This window comes from Theropithecus gelada, chromosome 6 (assembly GCF_003255815.1).
Source record: "Theropithecus gelada isolate Dixy chromosome 6, Tgel_1.0, whole genome shotgun sequence".
NCBI lineage: Eukaryota > Metazoa > Chordata > Mammalia > Primates > Cercopithecidae > Theropithecus > Theropithecus gelada.
Genome location: NC_037673.1, coordinates 97990114 through 98009259, shown reverse-complemented (window position 1 = coordinate 98009259; position 19146 = coordinate 97990114). Strand labels below are relative to the sequence as shown.

At 34.3% G+C, this 19146-nt stretch overlaps 1 protein-coding gene across 1 annotated transcript in view; it reads left to right on the top strand.

Moving 5' to 3' along the window:
• Nucleotides 1-19146, top strand: part of SLCO4C1 (solute carrier organic anion transporter family member 4C1) — a 64354-nt gene that overhangs the window by 16099 nt on the left and 29109 nt on the right. The window contains exons 3-4 of the mRNA XM_025388424.1: nucleotides 10986-11168; nucleotides 18373-18469. Of these exons, the coding sequence (XP_025244209.1) occupies nucleotides 10986-11168; nucleotides 18373-18469 (280 nt within the window). The remainder of the gene's footprint in view (nucleotides 1-10985; nucleotides 11169-18372; nucleotides 18470-19146) is intronic.

Below are 19146 nucleotides of genomic sequence, written 5' to 3'. Positions count from 1 at the left end.
ATGTACCTGCTTCCCCTTCAGCCATGATTGTAAGTTTCCTGAGGCCTTCCCAGCCATGTGGAACTGTGAGTCAATTAAATTTTTTTCTTTATTTACATTTACTCAGTTTCAGGTAGTATCTTTACAGCAGTGTGAAAATGAACTAATACAACCTGCATATTAATTGGGATTAAATTGATGTAGTTACTATGTTGGGTCTTCCAATCCATGAATATATATGGATTTGTACTCCATTTATTTAGATTTTCTTTAATTTTTTTCATCAGTATTTTGTATTTTTAGCATGCAAGTTATGTATATGTTTTGCTAGATTAACATCCAAGTATTTCTTTTTGCTTTTTTTTGAATGATTGTAAATAGTACTGTATTTTAAATTTTGGTTTCTGTATGTTCATTGCCGGTATATGGAAATACAATAGATTTTTGTATGTTTTATTGTGTGTTCTGTAACCTTACTGAACTAATTGGCTCTTGATATTATTTTGTGGATTCCTTGGCATTTTCTATGTAGACAGTCATGTCTTCTGCAAATAGGAACAGTTTTATTACTTCCTTCACCTTCTGTATGGCATTAATTTTCTTTTTTTCCTTTTTTTTCTTTTTTTTTTTTTTTTGCCTTATTGCACTAGTTGGAACTTCCAGTACTATTTTGAGTAAGAATGGTGAAAGTGATTGTTCTCACCTCTTCCCTACATTCGGGAAAAAAGCTTTCAGTCTTTCACCACTGTTTCATGTTTTTAGAAATACTCTTTATCAAGTTGGGAAAGTTCTACTCTATTCCTCTTTTTCTGAGAATTTTTATTAGGAATCATTGTTGAATATCGTCAAATACTTGTTCTGCATCAATTGTTCATGTGATTTCTGATCATGTGATCATGATCATGTGATTTTTTTCTTCTTCAATCTGTTAATACAGTCGCTAACATTTTTTAATTTTTTGATTTTTTTGATGCCAGCCTTGCATCCCAGAATAAATCTCACTTGGCAATGGTGTACAGTTCTTTTTTTTTTTTTGAGATGGAGTCTCACTCTGTCGCCCAGGCTGGAGTGCAGTGGCACGATCTCGTCTTACTGCAAACTCCGCCTCCAGGGCTCATGCCATTCTCCTGCCTCAGCTTCCCGAGTAGCTGGGACTGCAGGCTCCCGCCACAACGCCCGACTAATTATTTTGTATTTTTAGTAGAGATGCGATTTCACCGTATTAGCCAGGATGGTCTCAATCTCCTGACCTCGTGATCCGCCTACTTCGGCCCAAAGTGCTGGGATTACAGGTGTGAGCCACCACGTCTGGCCAATGGTGTACAATTCTTTCAATATATTTGTGAATTCTGTTTGGTACTATTTTGTTAAGCATTTTTGTGTCTATATTCATAAGGGATTTTAGTTTTAATTTTCTTTTATGTAATGTCTCTATTTGGCTTTGTAGTTTTTTTCTGGATTTTAGGGGATTATAAACTTCATACAATAAATTGAGAAATGTTCCTCCTCTACTATTTTCTGAAATTGATTTTAATTTTTCTTTATATGTTTGTTAGAATTCTGCAAGTGAAACTATTTCAGCCTATAGATTTCTTTTTGGGGAGTTTCTCAATTAAAAAGTTAATATTCTTAATAGTTATATTTAATAGTAATTCAAATCTATTAGGTTGGTGCAAAAGTAGTTGTGATTTTTGTCATTACTTTTAATGGCAAAAACTGCAGTTACTTTTGCATCAACCTTATACTTCATTTTGGGTGAGTAGATGTAATTTATGCTTTTAATGGAATTGGCCCATTTCATCTGAGTTGTCAAATTTATGTATATAGAGCTAACGGTTCCTGGTATTTATTATATTTTCTTTGTCTGCTGGATCTGTTGTGAAATCCTTTGCTTGATTTCTGGTATTGATAGTATTTGTCTGCTTATTCTTTGTCAGTCTTGCTAGATGTAGCCAATTAAATTCATCTTTTCAAAAAATGAACTTTAGTTTCATTGATTTTTCTCTATAGTTTTCTATTTTCCAATTTATTGATTTCTGCTCTTTATTTTCTTCCTTCTGCTTGTTTTAAATTTATTTTATTATTATTTTTCTCTAGGTGGCTGACATGGAAGCTTAGATTATTGATTTTATTTTTATTTTTTCTAATGTATGCATTTTAGTGCTATAAAATTTTCTTTCAGTATTGCTTGGGTTGTATTTCACAATCGTTATATATTGTGTTTTCATTTTTACTTAATTCAGTGAATGTTTTTATTTCCTTAGAGACTTCTATTTTGACCCATAGATTATTTGAAAGTGTGAAAGCATGTTGTTTAGTTTCCAATGATCGGAGATATTCTTGTTATCATTTTGTTAATGATGTTTAGATTCCATTGTAGTCAGAAATGTGCTATGTAGGATTTGAATTTTTAAAAATTTATTAAGGTTTGCTCTGTGGCGCAGGGTGTGATCTGTCTTGGCATATGTTCTGTGGGCATTTGAAAAGAAAATGTATTTTGCTGTTGTTTGACAAAATATTTAAAAAATGTTGGTTAGATCCTGTTGGTAGATGTGGTCAATAAGTTAGTTTATATCCTTGCTGATTTTTTGTTCTATCAGTTGCTCAGAGAGGGGTTTTGAAATCTTTGATTGTAATTGTGGGTTTGTCTGTTCCTCCTTTCATTCTATAAATTTCCGCTTTATGTTTTACAGCTCTATGATGGTGAATACATGTTACTCTTCTTGGTAAATTGACTATTTTTTCAATATGTAATGTCTCTCTGTGTCAAGTAAATTTTTTTGCTCTAAAGTCAGTTTCAACTGATATTAATATGGCTACTCCTACATTATTTTGATTAATGCTTGGATGATATGTTTTTTCCCCCAATCTTTAAATTTCAGCCTGCCCACATTACTGCATTTGAAGTGAATTTCTTGTAGATGGCACAGTTGGGTTGTTTTTTTTTTCACTATGTCAATATCCTTTAATTGTAATATTCAGACCATTTACATGTAATGTAAATACTAGTACGTTAAAGTTTAAACCCATACTTTTAATATTTTGTTTTATGTTTGTTCTTTGTTTTTTGTTTCTCTATTATCTGCTTCCTGCTTTCCTGAATGTGGGTTGGTTGAACATTTTTAGAATTCCATTTTGATTTATCTATAGTGTTTTGAGTGTATTTCTTTGTATAGCTTTTTGAGTGTTTTTTTCCCAGATATTGTATTAAATGTATATAAGTATATTCTTGGTATTATATTATTAGACTCTGTTTCTTATTTAAATCTTCTGTCTTAACTACTTGACACTGCTCTGATGGCTTTGAAGTGGGGGTGGGTGTTATCTTATTTGCCGAGTGGCATCGAAATCCAAGTTTACCTCTTGGCCTCAATTGACAACTACTAGGAAGACAGGCTCCTTGTTATTGTTAGGTGGTGGTGGCAATCCTGGATCTCCACTAGAACTTCACTGATATCACTCTCTCTGGGAAGGGTAGGAGTGACTTGCTACTCTTCTACTGACACCACAGAGGAGAAGTATGGCCTAATTCCAACTAGACTACAGTGTAAGTTTGGACTCTTCACTAGGCTAGGCTTCCTCTTGTACTAGCAGAGAGGGAGGAGGGGTGCTTCTGTTGCTACATAGAGCTGGAAACCCAGGCTACCAATGTAGATTTCACTGGCACCAGGGGTGGGGATCATTACCTCTTGATGGGGGTAGAAGTGCCGGGTCCCTTCTCAGCCTTCTCTGACACCACCCTGGAAGGGGGATGGGCAACCTTGTTACACTATATATTGCGGGAGTGAGTGTGGGTGAGATTGCAGTTTTTCTCTGTGGTGTTTGACTAGAGTAGCATGGTTACTGTATAGTATTTCTGCCTTGCCAAGCTGCTGCTTTCGTGATGGTGATTTTCTTGTGGCTTTTTTTTTTTTTTTTTTGTATGCAGCCTTTGGCATTTGTGGATTGCTGACTTATTCATCTGCAAATCTGGGATAGATTAAGCAAAAATAAAACCCAGGAAAAATTCACCACTATGTTCGTTGGGTACTGTCTAGGGAACTAAGGAGTGGCAATGAATTGGTGCCTCTCACTACTGTAGCTAATAATCCACTTAGTGAAATTCTTACACCCTGCCTTGTTGAATTCTAGTACCCAAGGGATGCAAGTTTCCATCAAGGCACACAGTCATTATTCCCTTAAGTCCAAAGCTTAACTGTAACTGTTCGCTAATCCTTTTTGATCTCTTCATAGTAAATATTCAACAGGGAGAGAAGTTCACTAAATTGACAGAGCTAATGGATCCTAGTTACCGAGGGAAAATTGAGTTGTTCCTTTCCAGTTGCAAGGAACAGCATATTTTTGGACTGCAAGATTCACTTAGGTGCCTCTTAACACTCCCATATCCAACAGTACTTGTTGAGAGAAAACTTCAGTAGCTCAATAGGGAAAGAACAGCTGGAGACTTGTAAAAGACTGTAAAATACCTGATCAGTTAAGGTATGGGCAGTGGTAAAGGGAACAAGAACTGCATGATAGAAGGAAGCTATGCTTATTAGTCGGGCCCTCTGATCAACTATACAAAGAGAACTATGGAGCAGGTTAATTGTCGCCTTGCTCTTGTTTTCCTCTGCCACATTTGATGCAGACCACAGCTGGGGCTAACACTTCAGTGTTGCTTTCAGGTGGGAGAATAACTGAATGGATGTTACCTCACGATGATATTTTGCTGATAGCTTTTTGTGGGTTTTTTAATGTGGGAGACATACAGATTTTTTAATTCAGACAAATAAGTTAATATTTAAATATATATTTTAATATTTAAAAGTATAGATTTTTAAATTCAGACAGATAAAAGCGGATGCTAAAGAAGGAGGGGGAGCTATGTTGGATATTTTGTGTCCTTCCGGAGCCAGTATTCACGATTTATCACTTTCGCTTTGTGTTTTAGTAGAAAAACCCAACAGACTCTGTCAATCTGGCACTTTTCTCTGCCCTGGATTGTAGTTGGGTTAGCTAACAGGAGTGTGCATGTTGGGAAGAAAGAGGTCCTAAGTGTGCATTTTCCTGGTGTCCTCCCCACTGGTGTGGTTTGGAGTGGCTGTGTGCCACTGTAACCCTCTAGGATTTAAGTCTGTTTGTATAAGGGCTAAATTTAAATATTTTTAATGACCTAGGACTGTTTTGTTTCTTTTGACACTTTTGTCATGCTTCTAAACAGTCTTTTACCAAAGTGATTTATAGAGCACTAGTTCTGGGAGATGTTAGACATTAATGAAGAAAAAACTAGCTTGAATATATGGTAGATGATTTTTAAAGTTAACATTCTTTATCATGTTACATATAAATAAGAGATTATTCCACTTGTTATTCTCCAAGAAGGAAAGATAGAAAGCACACAAAGCCTTTGTTTGCCTGTGCATTCTGAAATTATTCAGAAGTGCTTGTGACACGTAATATACGGTATACTGCTGGTGTTCTCTACAAAGAAGATTCTCAGTAGTCCAAGAGTGTCTGCAACTTGGAGTCTCTCTTCGAAGTCTACTCTAAGCTATGTCCTGGTGATGACCATTCATGTCATAGTTTCCTGGCCTCCAATTATGCAGGTTGACCTATAGAGATTTACATACACACTTTTAAAGTATAGTGATATTTCTTTAAATTATATGTTTAAGTATTTTGTTCTATGATTTTAGTTTTCTTAGGTACATCAACTACTTCAACTATGTGTATATATGATCTTCTTTGGCCTCCTTATATTAACATTTCTTCCTTTTTTATCATTAATTTTGCTCACTTTTCTCATTTGTATTCTATATGCCCATAACTGTGTTTTCTCAGTCAGTTTACCTGTGTGCCCCTTTCCATTGTGTCTTCTTTTCTATGAGGTTTTAGTTTTTTCCTTTTACTCTTTTCTGCCAACATTTGATCTCCTCTTTCTTTCCTTCATCATTTCTTTTCTGTTACTTCATTTCTTTGTATAAATAATTGCCTCATCTCATGATGAACTGTGTGTTCACATTTCTAATTTGCTCCCTGAAAATATTTTTGTGGTCAGTGCCCTAATCTTAACTGTAATAAAATTATGCTGCTTTTTTTTTCTTATGACATCTTTCTGTAAATGCTGTGGTAGCTCTGTTTGAAAATCACTTTATTGACTCCGTTGGGCTCCCATAGGGTGGGAGTGACTTATTTGGCATCCCAGGCGTTGGTTGCACGGATAAAGGCTCTTGGCTTTTCAGTTCCCACAGAGAGGGCTGAATTGTCTGTGAGATTCTTTGTGCAACCTCTTCTCACCCTACCCTCTGTTTTTATGAGTCATAGCAGCCCAGAAGGTCCCTACTGACACCTATTACAGGCAAGAGATATAAATTTGGACTTTAGAGTGTTTCTTGTCACCTTTAGGAAGAGTATTTTTCTTGCTGCCTTCTTGGATCTTCTACCACCAGCTGACATGAGGCTTGGATAAGAAGGGTCCTGCCCTGAGCCCTGTGCTTAGCGAGACCCACATTATCACAAACATTGAAACTTGAAGATACTTTACTTTTCTTTCTCGAGTTTTATAAGGGAGGTTTTGAAAGATTGGTAACAGGATAAGTGAACAGAGATGATAGGAGAGGAATGTAGGATTGGGCTAAATTCTCCAGGCCAGAAGATGCTGTTTAGACTAGGAGGTGGTCAACTATAAACAAAAGCAGCAGCTCTTTCTCCTTCCTCAGGGCAGTGGTGAGGAGGTTAGGAGATGAGGAGTGAGACTGAGGGAAGAAAAGTACAGCTACCCCCTGGGAAAGGAGAAAGAGAGACTATTTGTTTAAAGTTAGTCACCTCAAAGCACCTGATGCAGGTAATTGGGGAGGCTTGGTTCCCTAAAAACTATGCTTCTTTACTCCCCTCTCCGGGATGCATAGATAGGCATCTCCTGGGAATCTTATCAAATATGTGGCTGGGGAAGAGGAATCACATCACAGCGGAGTCCATTCTGCTCTACCCCTGGCAGCAGGATAGGCCCAGAAGAAAAGAGGTACCTTTAGCCTCTAGGTCTTTAGGGCAAATGCCTGGAGAGCAGCAGGCCCTGGGTCTTTGAGCATTTGGCTGAGCTTGGTATTTATCTTCTAAATGTTTTGACATATGGTATGTGTATTTCCTTTTGTCCTTTTGTCACAGCCCTGCCAATGTTAATGGGTAAGACTGGACACTTCTTTGTTCATTAGGTAAAGTTCTAATTCTTAATTTTATTGGCAATGTTCCTCCAAATTTATAAACAACATAGGACCTTCCTCTTGTGATGTATTGTCAAATCACATGCTTTTTAATTAATGTTGTAAGTACAATATCCATGGGGGATTGGTTCCAGGACCCCCATGGATAACAAAATTTGTGCATGCTCATGTTCCTTCTATAAAATGGTGTGTTATTTGTATACAACCTACCTACATTATCCTATAAACTTTAAATCATCTCTAGATTACAAATAATAGCTAAGCAGTGTAAATGCTATGTAAATAATTATAGTATATTTTTATTTATATTTTTTAATACATTTTATTTATTTTTTAATAAAATTTTATTTTTTATAAATTTATATAAATTTTATTTATATTTTATAAATATATATTATATATATTTTATATATAATATTTATTTATATTATTTATATTATATTTTATTGATGTGTTGTTATTTTTCTTCCCTGAATATTTTTGATCTGTGGTTGGTTGAATCCACAGATATGGAACCTGTGGATATGAAGGGCTAACTGTATTTGGTCAGAAATTGTTTGATTTTTCATTAGAAGTTGAAATTCTGGGTTCAAATGATTTCCTCAACTAATAATCTCACAAAATTACTTGAATAGGTAAATCTAGCTATTTTATGAACTATATTATAAAATATATTTTATGTATTTTATATAAATTTGCCTCTGATTATCTTGAGGTACACATGGCATCTCTGAATGAAGTATTTCTCTATAGGCTAAAATGTACCCTTTAGTAGTGTTTATCAGGGCAAGTTCATTTTATGAGATTTAATAGGTTTAAATAATATAGGTTTAAATATTTTTCTTTGTCTTTTGACATGACAGTTTGACTAAGCATAAAATATGAGGGTCGCATTATCTTGCAGTGGTTACTTTTTTGGCATTCCTTTACTTCCTCTATGGGATTAATGTTGCTTTAGAGAAGTCTGAATGTAAGCTTATGTTTTTTATTTCCTTCTGCCTAAGTGGCTTTACCTTCTTGTTTAACTGTTCAAAAAAGTCTTTTCATCTTTAAAATTCACAAACTTTACCAGGGAATATTTTGGTGTTGAAAGTCCTGCAGCAAATTTTCCTGGGATGCTCTATATCTTTTTAAATTATAGATCAATCTTTATTTCAGAAAATTTTCCATAATTTTACCTTTAAACATATTCATTTTTCTATTTTGGTTGATTAGACATATGTTTGATTGCCTTTGTCTGAATTCTATATCCGTAATTTTCTCTGTAACCTTTTAAATCTTGGTGTCTTATTTTTCCTTTATTTAATTTTGTTCTTATTTCTCAAGTCTATTCTCTCTGTCATAATTCTTACAGTCTCTATTCTTTTTTTGACCATTCCAGGGTGACTTCCACTTCTGATAGTTTTGTTCTTTTATGTTTTATAGAACAAAATTTGATACTGAGTTATTTTAGCCCATGTTTGAGTTTTTTTCTTTTTTCTCCTTCCTTCCTTCCTTCCTTCCTTCCTTCCTTCCTTCCTTCCTTCCTTCCTTCCTTCCTTCCTTCCTTCCTTCCTTCCTTCCTTCCTTCCATCCTTCCTTCCTTCCTTCTCTCTCCTTCCTTCCTTCCTCTCTCTCTCTCTCCTCTCTCTCTCTTTCTTTCTTTCTTTCTTTCTGTCTGTCTGTCTGTCTGTCTTTCTTTCTTTCTTTCTTTCTTTTTCTTTTCTTTTCTTTCGATGGAGCCTTGCTTTTCTGCCCAGGCAGGAGTGCAGTGGCTCACTGAAACCTCCTCCTCCTGGGTTACAGCAATTCTTCTGCCCTTAGCCTCCCAAGTAGCTGGGACTACAGGGGTGTGCCACCAGATTTGGCTAATTTTTGTATTTTTAATAGAGACGGGGTTTCACCATGTTGGCCATGATAGTCTCAAACTCCTGACCTCAAGTGATCCGCCCACCTTGTCCTTCCAAAGTAGTGGAATTACAGGTGTAAGCCACCACTCCCTGCCTCAACATATTTCTATGAGCTTATTAAATCCCTGTTTTGAGCTCTGGATTTTAAGAGGCAATTGTTTCAATTCCTTTTTTAAGTATGGCAATATAGTACTTTTAAAATCTACGTTAATAACAGCATTTTTCTGGAGACTGTTCTCCCTTACTAGTCATTTGTTTTTCTTTTTTGGTTATAATTTAACTTTTAATGAGGTGAATTATTCCTTGTCAGCATAATACAGGACTGCCTGTATTATGAAAATGGATCAATTAAATAGAACTTTTCATGAAGCACTGTAAAATAAATTATAGCTGGGTTGACATATTGATGCCTTTAAACCTTAGAAAGCTGCAGTAATAACAAGAGATTTGTGCTGGAGTAGGATTGCAGAGATTAGTGACACAAGATCAAGCGGCCATAAATAAACTCACAAATAGTCAAGTTAGTAAAAGATGTGCTTTTTGGTTAAGGCAATAGAATGCTGGATCTCTGTCTTCTCCCACTTAAAGATATTACATATGAATTAGCACATCACAGCCCTGCTTCCCTTCTCAATGTAGGCCTGTATTATTAACATTTTCTACTGGGGGCCTGCTTGGATGCCTCTGCTTTCTCGTTAGCTAATTGACTGATTATATTCACCAGTGCTGATCTAATTGGCTTATTGCAATCACCTGGGCTGAGCTAATTGGCTTAAGGTATTTACCCTAGTTGCAGAAGATGACCTCTGACCTACTTTTCTTCTGAGGCTTTTTTTTGCAACATATACACACACATTACATAGACATAGCCATGTGATCCCTTCTGTGTATATATGTTTATCCACCTATCTTATATCTAAATCAAATAGTAAAAATGTTAGGATAAAGCCATTGTTTGTGTAATTATGGAACAAGAAACAGTCATGTATCAAACTCTGAACCTAGGAAAATTGAACTAATTGAAAAATTAGAAAAAATGTAAGTGACAATAAATATATGGAAAAATGCTTAATGTCACTGAGGATTTTTAAAATGAAATTTAAAAATTATATGTATTTTTTAACCAATGAGCTTGGTAGTCATTTAAGTCTTATTATGTAAAGTGTTAATGAATTGTTGGTGGGACTGCATATTTGTATGACTTTTTGATAAAGTGGTTTGGCAGTATCAAAATATAAATATTTATTCACTTTGACCTAGCAGTTTCACTCATTGTAACCTGTCCTATAGATAGGATTGCCCAAAATGTGCCAGGGTAAACTTAAAAAAAAATGTACCTCATAACATTCTAATGGAAATAACAAAATGGTCTAAACCTATGTATAATACAATATAATATTAACAATATTTATCATTAAATACATGTACTGGACTAGGCAATAAAATTACAGGACATTTATGTTGTAGAATATTATGACAGTGCCAATAAATAAATTTATAGCTTTAAGTGCCCATATCAGAGATGTCCAGGCCATAATAAGTGAAAACTGGACATTGTTGAATATAAAGATAGTATGTTTTATTATGCCTATAATTGTGTGGAAAATTAAGTGGGTGTACAACATGTAACTATATGAGTAAATGTCTGAAAAATTGAAAAGAACTGTTAACAGTGGTTACCCTCATCTAAGTGACCTAGGTGAATAGGGGTTACCTTCATAAAGTGAGGGCAGGCTGGGGTAAGAAAGTATATTTTTCTCTTGATTTATTTTTAAATAGTTTAAATCAAAGTAAAATGATTGGAAGAAATAAATAAGGTTATATCATATTAGGCAAATATAATTTATATGATATAAATTTAAATTATTAGTTAAATTTCTGTAAATTCACAATTTTGTTTTTTTTTTTTTTCCCCAAGACACTTGTGTAACAGCAAGCAATAGCACCAGTTGTACCTCTTCAACTTCTTCACTTTCTAACTACTTGTATGTCTTCATCTTGGGACAACTATTGCTGGGGGCAGGAGGAACTCCTCTTTATACTCTGGGAACAGCCTTTCTTGATGATTCTGTGCCCACACACAAATCTTCTCTCTATATAGGTAAGTTTACTCTCTAAACTGTCTCAGTATCAGTTTATCTTATTATATGTTTACTTTAGAAGTAAAGTATAACATAGGCTTATTAAAAAGTTAGTTGTAATGCCATAGGTATTCCCAATAAATACATGCAGTATTATTTTTATTTTCTGCCATATAATGTCAGTGAATATAAATTGTCATCATTTTTGTTGATCCTCTGTTGTATTTCTTGGTATTGGCAGGCCAGCTTTGCAGGATAGGAAGAGCCATTTAAGCAGCATTCTCTCTAGATTGCTTGAATTGACATAGAGGCAGATCTCTGCAAGGTGTTGAGATTGAGCTCTGCCATTCTGTGTGATTTATTACATCCTATATTGACTTACAGTCCACAAAACAAACCATTGTTTCTCCTTTGTGATCTAATTCCTGGTAGCATAAGTTTCTCTTAAATTCCTTCTCTTATGTTCCTGAAAGGTAAAACTAACTAGACAATGCACAGCCCTACATCTAATTATTGAGTACTTTATTTGCATATGAGTTTTCTTTTTATCAGTCTGTTAATCTAACATAGGAGATTCATTGCCATACCATTAGTAAGATAGTATGTTCAGTGCAGCCTAAGCTACTGAGGAACTCACAGATACCATTGGCCTTGGATTCAAATGCAGACTACACTGCCGCACCCACCCAGAATCAAAGCCAAAGGGTACCTACCCAACCAACACCATAGATATATCTATAGGAATATGTCTTATCCTATGAAAACTACTCATTAAAATTGGAAGAGTTACTGTTGCTCCAGCTGTGCAGACATCAATATAGTAACAAGCAAAAACAAAAACATGAAAAATCAAGGAAACATGGCACCTTGAAAGAAATACAATAATTATACAGTAACAGAACCAAAAGAAAATAAAAATCTATGAAATGCCTAAAAAGGAATTTGAGCTAATGGTCTTAAAGAAACTCAGTATGATATCAAGGGAACTCAGATAAACAATACAAGGAAATCAAGGAAACAACTTATGATCTGAATGAGAAATTCAAGAGAGATAGATATCATTAAAAATAATCAAATATAAATCATGCAACTGATGAGTTAAATGAATGAAATTACAAGTGTAGTTGAACGAAAAATTATATTTGAGAGGTTTAACAATAGACTAGATCAAACAGAAAGGATTTCTGACCTTGAAGAGAGGTCTTTTGAAATAACCCAGTCAAACAAAACAGCAAACAATATGAAAAAAAATAAAGAAAGCTTATGTGACATATGGGCACTATTAAGTAAACAAATATTTGAATTTTAGGAATTTCAGAAGGAGAAGATATGGGAAAAGGTATAGAAAATCCATATAATGATATAATGCTGAAAACATCCCAAGTTGTTGGTGAGAAATTAGACATCCAGATACAGGAAACTCAGTGATTCCCAAATAAATTCAACCCAAAAGGGTCCTCTTCAAGGTATATTATATTCAAACCAGCAAAAATCAAAGATAAGTCTAAAAATAATAAGAGAAGAGCATCAAATCACCTATGGAGTAATTCCCATCAGAAAGATTTCTCAGCAAAAACCTTACAGGTCAGGAAAGAATTGGATGATATATTTAAGAATGCTCAAAGGCAGGGGTCTGGGGGTCAGAGGGGGGACACAGCTGTCAGTCAGGAATGCTACATCCAGCAAAGCTATTCTTCAGAAATAAAGGTGAAATAAAGTCTTTCCCAGGCAAGCAAAAACTGACAGAGTGCATCATCACTAGACTAGCCCTATAAAAAATGCTTAAGGGAGTCCTACATCTGGAAGCAAAAGGACAATAATTACCACCCTGAACACAAGTGAAAGTATAAAACTCAGTGCAAAGCAGATACTCAAGAAAAAGAAAGGAATCAAATGTTATCACTACAGAAAACTGCCAAAATACTAAGATGAACAAGAGAGGAAGAAATGAACAAGGGATATATAAAACAATCAGAAAACAATTAACAAAGTGACGGAAGTCCTCACCTATCAATGATAACAGCCTTGAATGTAAATAGTTTAAATTCCCTAATTAAAAATATAGATAGGCTGAATGGATTAAGAAAGTATATCTAACCATGTGCTGCCTAGAAGAAACTCATTTCAACTGTAAAGATACACTTAGACTGCAAGTGAAGGGATAAACAATATATTTAGTGTAATTGTAAACCAAAAGTGTGTAGAAGTAGCTATACTTAAATTAGACAAAATAGTGTAAGTCAAAAAGTACAAGGGGCAAAGAATATCGTTTTACTCTTATGAATACACCAAGAATACAAAAATAAATTCACCAAGAAGATACAGCAGTTATAATCGAATACACACCCAACACTAGAGCATACATGTATACAAATCAAATATTATTAGAGTTAAAGAAATGGACCCCAATATAATAACAGTTGGAAACTTTAATGCTCCACTTCCAGCAATGGAAAGATTATCTAGGCAGAAAATCAGCAAATAGTACTGGACTTAAACTTCAGTACAGACCAAATTGACCTAACAGGTATTTACAGAACATTTTATCCAGCAGCTACAGGATACATGTTCTTCTCTTCAGCACATGGAACATTCTCTAGGATAGACCATATGAAACCACAAAATAAGTCTCAATAAACTTTAAAATATTAATAATATATTAGGTATATTCTCAGACTAGAGTGAAATAAAACTAGAAATTAATAATGAGGAACTTTTGGAACTGTACAAATACATGAAAATTAAACATCATGCTCCTGAGCAACCAATATGCCAATGAAGAAATTAAGAAGGAATTACATGAAAATAGAAATACAATAAACCAAATCTTATGAGGTACCGCCAAAGCAATGCTAACAGGGAATTTTATACCAAGAAACACCTACATCATAAAAATAGATTTCAAATAAACCGCCTAATGATGTACCTTAAGAAAATGGAAGAGCATGAACAAACAAACCCAAAATTAGTAGAAGGAAAGAAGTAATAAAGACTATCTCAGAACTAAACAAGAGTAAAAAAAAAAAAAAAGAAAAAAGAAAAAAAACTACAGAAGATTAATGAAATGAAAATTGGTTTTTGGAAAAGATAAAATAAAGCCATTTGCTAGACTAAAAAAAAGAGAGAAGACCTAAGTGAAATCAGAAACAAAATAGAAGGCATCACAGCTGATACCACAGAAAAACACAGGATTATTAGTCTTACGAACAAATATATCCAACAAATTGAAAAACCTAGAGAAAATGGATACATTCCCAGGCACATAAAACCTACCAAGATTGAACCAGGAGGAAATAGAAAACTTGGTCAGACAAATAACATGTAATGAGATTGAATCAATAATAAAAAGTCTCTCATGAAACAAAAGCCCAGGGCTGGATGGCTTCACTGCTGAATTCTATAAAACTTGTAAAGAAGAACTTAGTACCAGTTCTTTTCAAACTATTCCAAATAGTTGAAGAGGAGAGAATTCTTCCTAACTTATTCTGAGACCAGTATTACCCTGATGCCAAAACCAGAGAAAAACAGAATGTAAAGAGGAGCTACAAGCCAATATCCCGAATGAACATAGATACAAAAATCCTCAACAAAATTATAGTTGGCTGAATTTAATAGCACATGAAAAAATGATATACCATGATCAAGTGGAATTGATCTCAGTGATGCAAGAATTAGTTCGTCATATGGAAATCAATAAATGTGATACATCACATAAACAGATGGACAAATATCGCATGATCTTCTCAATAGATGTAGAAATGTATTTCATAAAACTCAACATCTCTTCATGATAAAAACTCCTAAGAAATTAGGTATAAAAGGAACATACATCAACACGATAAAGGCCATGTATGGCAAACCCACAGCTAACATTATACTGAATGAGAAAAAGCTGAAAGCCTTTCTTAGAACTGAAACACAGGAAAGCCCACTTTCTTTTTTCTTTTCTTTTCTTTTCTTTTTTTTTTTCTTTTTGAGATGGAGTCTCATTCTTGTCGCCCAGGCTGAAGTGCAGTGGTGCGATCTCTGCTCACTGCAACCTCTGCCTCCTGGGTTTAAGCAATTCTCCTGCTTCAGCCTCCCAAGTAGCTGGGATTACAGGTGCCCACATCATGCCCCACTAATTTTTGTATTTTTAGTAGAGTCCGGGGTTTCACCATGTTGGCCAGACTGGTCTTGAATTCTTGACCTCAGGTAATCCACCTGCCTCGGCCTCCCAAAGTGCTGGGATTACAGGTGTGAGACACCAGGCCTGGCTGAAGGCCCATTTTCATCATTCTTATTCAACATGGTACTGGAAGTCCTATTCAGAGCACTTAGGCAAGAGAAAGAAATAAGGGACATCCAAATTCGAGAAGAGGAAGCCAAATTGTCTGTCTCCACAGATGACATAATCTTATATAAAAACATCTAAAGACTTCACCATAAAACTCTTAGAACTACTAAATAAATTCAGTGATGTTTCAGGGTAAAAAATCATATTAAAAAATCAGTAATGTTTCTTTACACCTTTGATGAACTAGCTGAAAAAGATATCAAGAAAGTAATATCATGTATAATGGTTACAAAGAAATACATAGGAATAAATTTAACCCAGGAGGTGAGAATCTTTAAAGGAAAACTACAAAACACTGATGACAGAAACTGAAGACAGAATAAAAATGGAAAGGCATCCCATGCTCATGGATTCAAAGAGTTAATATTGTTAAAATGACTGACTATACTACCCAAAGCAATTTACAGATTCAATGCAATCCCTATCAAAATTCCAATGTCACTTTTCAGACATGGAAAAGCAGTCCTCAAATTATATGGAACTGGAAAAGATGCCAAATAGCCAAAACAATCCTGAGCACAAAGAACAAAACTGAAAACATCACACTATCTGATTTCAAATTATACAACAAAGGTTTAGTAATCAAAAAAGAATGGTGTTGATATCAAACCAGACACATTGACCAATGGAACACAATAGAGAACTCAGAAATGACCAACTGATTTTTGCTAAAGATACCAAGGATATACACTGGGGACTCTTTAATAAATGGTGCTGTAATAACTGGATATTGATATGCAGAAGAATACAACTAGACCCCTATCTCACACCATATACAAAAATTAACTCAAAATGGATTAGACACTTAAATGTAAGACTCAAAGCTATAAAATTGCTAGAGGAAAACACAGGGGAAACACTTTATTACCTTGGTCCTGGGAAAGATTATATGGCCAAGACTGCAAAAGCATAGGCAACAAAAACAAAATTAGACAAATGGGACTATATCAAGCTAAAAAGTTGCTGCACAGCACATGAAACAATCATCAGATTGTAGAGACAACCTATAAAACAGGAGGAATTATTTGCAGACTGTTCATCCAACAGAGGACTAATGTCTAGAATATATAAAGAGCTTTAACAACTCAACAGCAAAAAGTCAAAATAATCTAATTAAAAGTAAGCAAAGAATCTATATAGCCATTTTTCAAAATAAGATATACGGATGACCACGAAGTATATGAAAAACTGCTTAACATCAATTATCAGGGAAATGCAAATCAAAGCCACAATGACATATTATCTCACTTCAATTAGAATGGCTATTATCACAAAGACAAAATGTCAAATGCTGGTGAAGATGCAGAGAAAAGAGAACTTTTTAATAGAATGTTGATGGGAATGTAAATTAGTACAGCCATTATGGAAAATAGTATAGACATTTCTCAAAAACGGAAAGTATAATTACCATATGATCCAGTAATGCTACTATTGGGTATTTATCCAAGGGAAAGGAAATCAGTGTATTGAAGAGATAGTTGTGTCCTCATGCTTATTGTAGCACTTCTCACAATAGCTAAGAGATGGAATCAAGCTAAACATTCGTCAACAGATGCATAGATAAAGAAAACGTGAAATGTACATACAACAGGATACTATTCAGCCATGAAAAAAAAAAAAAAAAATCCTGTCCTTCATAGTAATGTGGGTGAGCCTAGAGGACATCCTGTTAAATGAAACAAGGATACAACAGGATACTATTCAGCCATTAAAAAAAAAAAAAAGAATCCTGTCGTTCATGGTAACATGGGTGAGCCTAGAGGACATCCTGTTAAATGAAACAAGTCAGGCACAAAAAGTAAATACTACGTGTTCTCACTGATGTGTGAGAGCTAAAAAGAAAAACTACCAGCTCCTAGATTTCAGGAACAGAATTATGGTTATTAAAGACTGGGGAAGATATGGGAAGGGGAGGATATAGAGAGATTTGTTAATGGATAGAAAACTACAGTTAGGAGAAATAAATTCTGGTGTTCTATATAGCACTGTAGATTGAATATAGCTAACCATTACTCATTGTATATGTTCAAAAGGCTAGAAGAGGGGATGTTAAATGTTCCCAACACAAACAAATCTTAAATGTTTGAGGTGATGGGTGTGCTAATTAATCTGATTTGATCATTACACATTGTATAGATGTATTGACACATAACCATGTATCCTCTAAATGTGTACAATGGTTATGTGTCAACTAAAAAAAGGAAAAAAAATGAAACTATATTCAACTGACTCCCCAAAATACTTGCGAGCTTAAATAAACAGCAACAACAACAATAAAAAGACATGAGTGGTCAAATAAGTTTTGTTTTATGAAAATTCAGAGTTATATATGGCAACATTTTAAATATCTCACAGATAGAAATAAGCTCAATTTAATTCCACTGCAAGTAAAAATAGGGAGAGTCCCTAAGAGGAAGAAGTTTAATGACTTACTTTTAAGAAGTAGACTTCTCAGCAGATCCAGATTTGAAGTCAGCTGCTGCAGTGCAAAATACAAAATTCTTTCTGAGTTGCACAGAGTAGAAAAGGCTTCTTGTTTCACGTTGCTCGCATTATTTTCTTCCGTGATATTGTAAACAGTAACTATGATCACTATCAGTAAAGGATAAATAGTAGATATACTACCTCTACTGCCAGTTAACACTTTCCATGGATTTATAATTTTTGGTTTTGTTCTAATTATTACTACAAATAGCTTTTACATCGAATTACATGTTTTAGACTCCTTGACTGTCTATTCAAATGTTATTGTTTTAATGAAAATATGTGTGATTTTGGTATGTTTAATTGTTTAGATTTTTCTATAGTAAGACATTTGTTTTCACTGTTAGATAGGCAAAGTGAAGTTGTACATATGACTGTATTCAATGTCTCTGTTCTTCTTCTAGGAACTGGTTATGCTATGTCAATCTTAGGCCCTGCTATTGGCTATGTATTGGGAGGACAACTGCTAACCATGTACATTGATGTTGCTGTGGGAGAAAGGCAAGGCAGTATCTAGTTTTCTTTTATTTAAAGTCATTTTATTTTAATTATGCCAATATCATAGACAGAACATTTTCACAGTACTTCACTCAGTATAGCATGAAGAATTATTCAGGAAAACAAAATTGAATACAAAAGATTCTTATATAATATCTAATTTGGCTGCATTACCTTTTGGGTTAATGCTATACCATCTTTTATTATAATAACATATTTTCATAAATAATGACATTTAATAAAGTCATCTGGTGAAATTTTTAAAAATACATATGTAGGACCCTATGCATTGTTCAAAAATAAGAATTCAATAAAAATTAGCAATATTTTCCGTGGATTTAGTTGGGACTAGATAGTCTGAAGAGTCTCAAGAGTCTATGATTCTCAGAAAATGTTCCAGAGTAACTCTGATAATGTCACAGAGCTCACAATTATGCCATTTTAACAATGATGACAATGAAGGATAGTAATAGATAATATTTATTTGTCCTATACTGTATACCAGACACCATATGTTTTGTGTGTTAACTTATTTTACATGCTATCTTATTTAATAATCTCAAGTATTCAACAAAGTAGTTGATACGCACAGGTTGGTAAGTGTCTAAGACATGAATTAAAATAGATCTCTTTGACCAAAATTCAACACTGAGTTAGTTACCTTCTCTATTTCCTGATTA